Source organism: Coregonus lavaretus (genome assembly GCF_964263955.1).
Source record: "Coregonus lavaretus genome assembly, contig: HAP1_SCAFFOLD_2141, whole genome shotgun sequence".
Lineage (NCBI taxonomy): Eukaryota > Metazoa > Chordata > Actinopteri > Salmoniformes > Salmonidae > Coregonus > Coregonus lavaretus.
In genome coordinates, this window is record NW_028165131.1 from 82,501 (window position 1) to 88,161 (window position 5,661).

The window sequence follows — 5,661 nt, forward strand, 5'->3', positions numbered from 1 at the left end:
CAGTCAGACCCCCAGGTCCTGTCCCTGCTCCAGTCAGACCCCCAGGTCCTGTCCCTGTCCCTGCTCCAGTCAGACCCCCAGGTCCTGTCCCTGTCCCTGTTCCAGTCAGACCCCCAGGTCCTGTCCCTGCTCCAGTCAGACCCCCAGGTCCTGTCCCTGCTCCAGTCAGACCCCCAGGTCCTGTCCCTGTCCCTGCTCCAGTCAGACCCCCAGGTCCTGTCCCTATCCCTGCTCCAGTCAGACCCCCAGGTCCTGTCCCTGCTCCAGTCAGACCCCCAGGTCCTGTCCCTGTCCCTGCTCCAGTCAGACCCCCAGGTCCTGTCCCTGTCCCTGCTCCAGTCAGACCCCCAGGTCCTGTCCCTGTCCCTGCTCCAGTCAGACCCCCAGGTCCTGTCCCTGCTCCAGTCAGACCCCCAGGTCCTGTCCCTGCTCCAGTCAGACCCCCAGGTCCTGTCCCTGCTCCAGTCAGACCCCCAGGTCCTGTCCCTGCTCCAGTCAGACCCCCAGGTCCTGTCCCTGCTCCAGTCAGACCCCCAGGTCCTGTCCCTGCTCCAGTCAGAACCCCAGGTCCTGTACCTGTCCCTGCTCCAGTCAGACCCCAGGTCCTGTCCCTGCTCCAGTCAGACCCCCAGGTCCTGTCCCTGCTCCAGTCAGACCCCCAGGTCCTGTCCCTGTCCCTGCTCCAGTCAGACCCCCAGGTCCTGTCCCTGCTCCAGTCAGACCCCCAGGTCCTGTCCCTGTCCCTGCTCCAGTCAGACCCCCAGGTCCTGTCCCTGCTCCAGTCAGACCCCCAGGTCCTGTCCCTGTCCCTGCTCCAGTCAGACCCCCAGGTCCTGTCCCTGCTCCAGTCAGACCCCCAGGTCCTGTCCCTGCTCCAGTCAGACCCCCAGGTCCTGTCCCTGCTCCAGTCAGACCCCCAGGTCCTGTCCCTGCTCCAGTCAGACCCCCAGGTCCTGTCCCTGTCCCTGCTCCAGTCAGACCCCCAGGTCCTGTCCCTGTCCCTGCTCCAGTCAGACCCCCAGGTCCTGTCCCTGTCCCTGCTCCAGTCAGACCCCCAGGTCCTGTCCCTGCTCCAGTCAGACCCCCAGGTCCTGTCCCTGCTCCAGTCAGACCCCCAGGTCCTGTCCCTGCTCCAGTCAGACCCCCAGGTCCTGTCCCTGTCCCTGCTCCAGTCAGACCCCCAGGTCCTGTCCCTGCTCCAGTCAGACCCCCAGGTCCTGTCCCTGCTCCAGTCAGACCCCCAGGTCCTGTCCCTGCTCCAGTCAGACCCCCAGGTCCTGTCCCTGTCCCTGCTCCAGTCAGACCCCCAGGTCCTGTCCCTGCTCCAGTCAGACCCCCAGGTCCTGTCCCTGTCCCTGCTCCAGTCAGACCCCCAGGTCCTGTCCCTGCTCCAGTCAGACCCCCAGGTCCTGTCCCTGTCCCTGCTCCAGTCAGACCCCCAGGTCCTGTCCCTGCTCCAGTCAGCCCCCAGGTCCTGTCCCTGCTCCAGTCAGACCCCCAGGTCCTGTCCCTGTCCCTGCTCCAGTCAGACCCCCAGGTCCTGTCCCTGTCCCTGCTCCAGTCAGACCCCCAGGTCCTGTCCCTGCTCCAGTCAGCCCCCAGGTCCCTGCTCCAGTCAGACCCCCAGGTCCTGTCCCTGCTCCAGTCAGACCCCCAGGTCCTGTCCCTGCTCCAGTCAGACCCCCAGGTCCTGTCCCTGTCCCTGCTCCAGTCAGACCCCCAGGTCCTGTCCCTGTCCCTGCTCCAGTCAGACCCCCAGGTCCTGTCCCTGTCCCTGCTCCAGTCAGACCCCCAGGTCCTGTCCCTGCTCCAGCCCGACCCCCAGGTCCTGTCCCTGCTCCAGTCAGACCCCCAGGTCCTGTCCCTGCTCCAGTCAGACCCCCAGGTCCTGTCCCTGCTCCAGTCAGACCCCCAGGTCCTGTCCCTGCTCCAGTCAGACCCCCAGGTCCTGTCCCTGCTCCAGTCAGACCCCCAGGTCCTGTCCCTGCTCCAGCCCGACCCCCAGGTCCTGTCCCTGCTCCAGTCAGACCCCCAGGTCCTGTCCCTGCTCCAGTCAGACCCCCAGGTCCTGTCCCTGCTCCAGCCCGACCCCCAGGTCCTGTCCCTGCTCCAGTCAGACCCCCAGGTCCTGTCCCTGCTCCAGTCAGACCCCCAGGTCCTGTCCCTGCTCCAGTCAGACCCCCAGGTCCTGTCCCTGTCCCTGCTCCAGTCAGACCCCCAGGTCCTGTCCCTGCTCCAGTCAGACCCCCAGGTCCTGTCCCTGCTCCAGTCAGACCCCCAGGTCCTGTCCCTGCTCCAGTCAGACCCCCAGGTCCTGTCCCTGCTCCAGTCAGACCCCCAGGTCCTGTCCCTGCTCCAGTCAGACCCCCAGGTCCTGTCCCTGCTCCAGTCAGACCCCCAGGTCCTGTCCCTGCTCCAGTCAGACCCCCAGGTCCTGTCCTTGCTCCAGTCAGACCCCCAGGTCCTGTCCCTGTCCCTGCTCCAGTCAGACCCCCAGGTCCTGTCCCTGCTCCAGTCAGACCCCCAGGTCCTGTCCCTGTCCCTGCTCCAGTCAGACCCCCAGGTCCTGTCCCTGCTCCAGTCAGACCCCCAGGTCCTGTCCCTGTCCCTGCTCCCGTCAGACCCCCAGGTCCTGTTCCTGTCCCTGCTCCAGTCAGACCCCCAGGTCCTGTTCCTGTCCCTGCTCCAGTCAGACCCCCAGGTCCTGTCCCTGCTCCAGTCAGACCCCCAGGTCCTGTCCCTGTCCCTGCTCCAGTCAGACCCCAGGTCCTGTCCCTGCTCCAGTCAGACCCCCAGGTCCTGTCCCTGCTCCAGTCAGACCCCCAGGTCCTGTCCCTGCTCCAGTCAGACCCCCAGGTCCTGTCCCTGCTCCAGTCAGACCCCCAGGTCCTGTCCCTGTCCCTGCTCCAGTCAGACCCCCAGGTCCTGTCCCTGCTCCAGTCAGACCCCCAGGTCCTGTCCCTGTCCCTGCTCCAGTCAGACCCCCAGGTCCTGTCCCTGTCCCTGCTCCAGTCAGACCCCCAGGTCCTGTCCCTGCTCCAGTCAGACCCCCAGGTCCTGTCCCTGCTCCAGTCAGACCCCCAGGTCCTGTCCCTGCTCCAGTCAGACCCCAGGTCCTGTCCCTGCTCCAGTCAGACCCCCAGGTCCTGTCCCTGTCCCTGCTCCAGTCAGACCCCCAGGTCCTGTCCCTGCTCCAGTCAGACCCCCAGGTCCTGTCCCTGCTCCAGTCAGACCCCCAGGTCCTGTCCCTGTCCCTGCTCCAGTCAGACCCCCAGGTCCTGTCCCTGCTCCAGTCAGACCCCCAGGTCCTGTCCCTGCTCCAGTCAGACCCCCAGGTCCTGTCCCTGTCCCTGCTCCAGTCAGACCCCCAGGTCCTGTCCCTGCTCCAGTCAGACCCCCAGGTCCTGTCCCTGCTCCAGTCAGACCCCCAGGTCCTGTCCCTGCTCCAGTCAGACCCCCAGGTCCTGTCCCTGCTCCAGTCAGACCCCCAGGTCCTGTCCCTGCTCCAGTCAGACCCCCAGGTCCTGTCCCTGTCCCTGCTCCAGTCAGACCCCCAGGTCCTGTCCCTGCTCCAGTCAGACCCCCAGGTCCTGTCCCTGCTCCAGTCAGACCCCCAGGTCCTGTCCCTGTCCCTGCTCCAGTCAGACCCCCAGGTCCTGTCCCTGCTCCAGTCAGACCCCCAGGTCCTGTCCCTGCTCCAGTCAGACCCCCAGGTCCTGTCCCTGTCCCTGCTCCAGTCAGACCCCCAGGTCCTGTCCCTGCTCCAGTCAGACCCCCAGGTCCTGTCCCTGCTCCAGTCAGACCCCCAGGTCCTGTCCCTGCTCCAGTCAGACCCCCAGGTCTTGTCCCTGCTCCCGTCAGACCCCCAGGTCCTGTACCTGTCCCTGCTCCAGCCCGACCCCCAGGTCCTGCAGCTGTCCGTTGATGTAGAGGTTCTTGAGACAGCCGTGGAAGCTGCTCCCGTTTCGCCCCCCGGCTCCAGACTGCAGCGATGCTGACATCCCCAGGCTCCTCCCACCGGACACAGCCTGCATCCCAGACACGCCTCCAGAGACTGACCAACGATCTGGCATACCTGGAGAGAGAGAGAGAGAGAGACAGAGAGAGAGAGAGAGAGAGAGAGACCCAACCAAATCATGAGAAAACAAAAAGAGAATTACTTGACACATTGGAAAGAACAAACAAAAAAACAGAGCAAACTAGAATGCTATTTGGCCCTAAACAGAGAGTACACAGTGGCAGAATACTTGACCACTGTGACTGACCCAAACTTTAAGGAAAGCTTTGACTATGTACAGACTCAGTGAGCATAGCCTTGCTATTGAGAAAGGCCGCCGTAGGCAGACCTGGTTCTCAAGAGAAGACAGGCTATGTGCACACTGCCCACAAAATGAGGTGGAAACTGAGCTGCACTTCCTAACCTCCTGCCAAATGTATGACCATATTAGAGACACATATTTCCCTCAGATTACAGCGATCCACAAAGAATTCGAAAACAAACCCAATTTTGATAAACTCCCTTATCTACTGGGTGAAAAACCACAGTGTGCCATCACAGCTGCAAGATTTGTGACCTGTTGCCACAAGAAAAGGGCAACCAGTGAAGAACAAACACCATTGTAAATACAACCCATATTTATGTTTATTTATTTTCCCATTTGTACTTTAACTATTTGCACATTGTTACAACACTGTATATATACATAATATGACATTTGAAATGTCTTTATTCTTTGAAACTTCTGAGTGTAATATTTACTGTTAATATTTATTGTTTATTTCACTTTTGTTTACTATCTACTTCACTTGCTTTGGCAATGTTAACACACGTTTCCCATGCCAATAAAGCCCTTAAATTGAATTGAATTGAAATTGAAATTGAATTGAATTGAGAGAGAAGAGAGAGAGAGAGAGAGAGAGCGAGAGAGAGAGAGAGAGAGAGAGAGAGAGAGAGAGAGAGAGAGAGAGAGAGAGAGAGAGAGAGAGACAGAGAGAGAGAGAGAGAGAGAGAGTTTTGTGAGTGTAATGTTTACTGTTAATTTCTTATTGTTTATTTCATTTTGTTTATTATCTACTTCACTTGCTTTGGCAATGTTAACGTATGTTTCCCATGCCAATAAAGCCCTTAAATTGAATTGAATTGAGACACACACACAGAGATAGAAAGAGAGGTTACCTCACATATGGAACCAACTGTCACATGCTTAACACGTGCGTTTCTTAGCCTGCTAAGCTAAAGGGAGCTAAAGTACGTCCCAGAAACACCCCCCCCCTTCCCGAAACAAACAGTGTATAACGTACCTCCGAGGTATAGAGGAGAGTCGATGCTGAGTGTTGACTGTTTACTCAGAGAGCTGATAGACTTGACTGGTCCTCCATCAATAGACAGAGACACAGTCTGATCTGATGCCACCAACTCTATCACATGGAATACACCATCATTTACTGTCTCCACACTGAGAGAGGAGAGGAGAGACAGATAGGGAGGACAGAGGAGAGGAGAGAGAGGTGCGAGAGGGAGGGAGGGAGGAGAGAGGGGAGGATATAGAGAGAGGAGAGAGGGGAGGAGAGAGAGAGGAGAGAGAGGAGAGTGGGGAGGAGAGAGGGGAGGAGAGACAGAGCAAGGATAGCGGGAGAAAAGAGAGAGGAGAGAGAGAAGGA

At 59.7% G+C, this 5,661-nt stretch overlaps 1 protein-coding gene across 1 annotated transcript in view; it reads right to left on the reverse strand.

The window, feature by feature from the left end:
• LOC311116243 (slit homolog 2 protein-like) overlaps positions 1-5,426 on the reverse strand; it is a gene marked incomplete at its 3' end in the record, with an annotated part of 29,480 nt that extends 24,054 nt beyond the window's left edge. Inside the window, exons 1-2 of the mRNA XM_084191353.1 lie at positions 5,302-5,426; positions 3,879-4,075 (exon numbers count right to left, since the gene is read on the reverse strand). Coding sequence (XP_084047479.1) covers positions 3,879-4,073 — 195 coding nt within the window. The 5' untranslated portion in view covers positions 4,074-4,075; positions 5,302-5,426. The remainder of the gene's footprint in view (positions 1-3,878; positions 4,076-5,301) is intronic.
• Between the last annotated feature and the right edge of the window lie 235 nt (positions 5,427-5,661).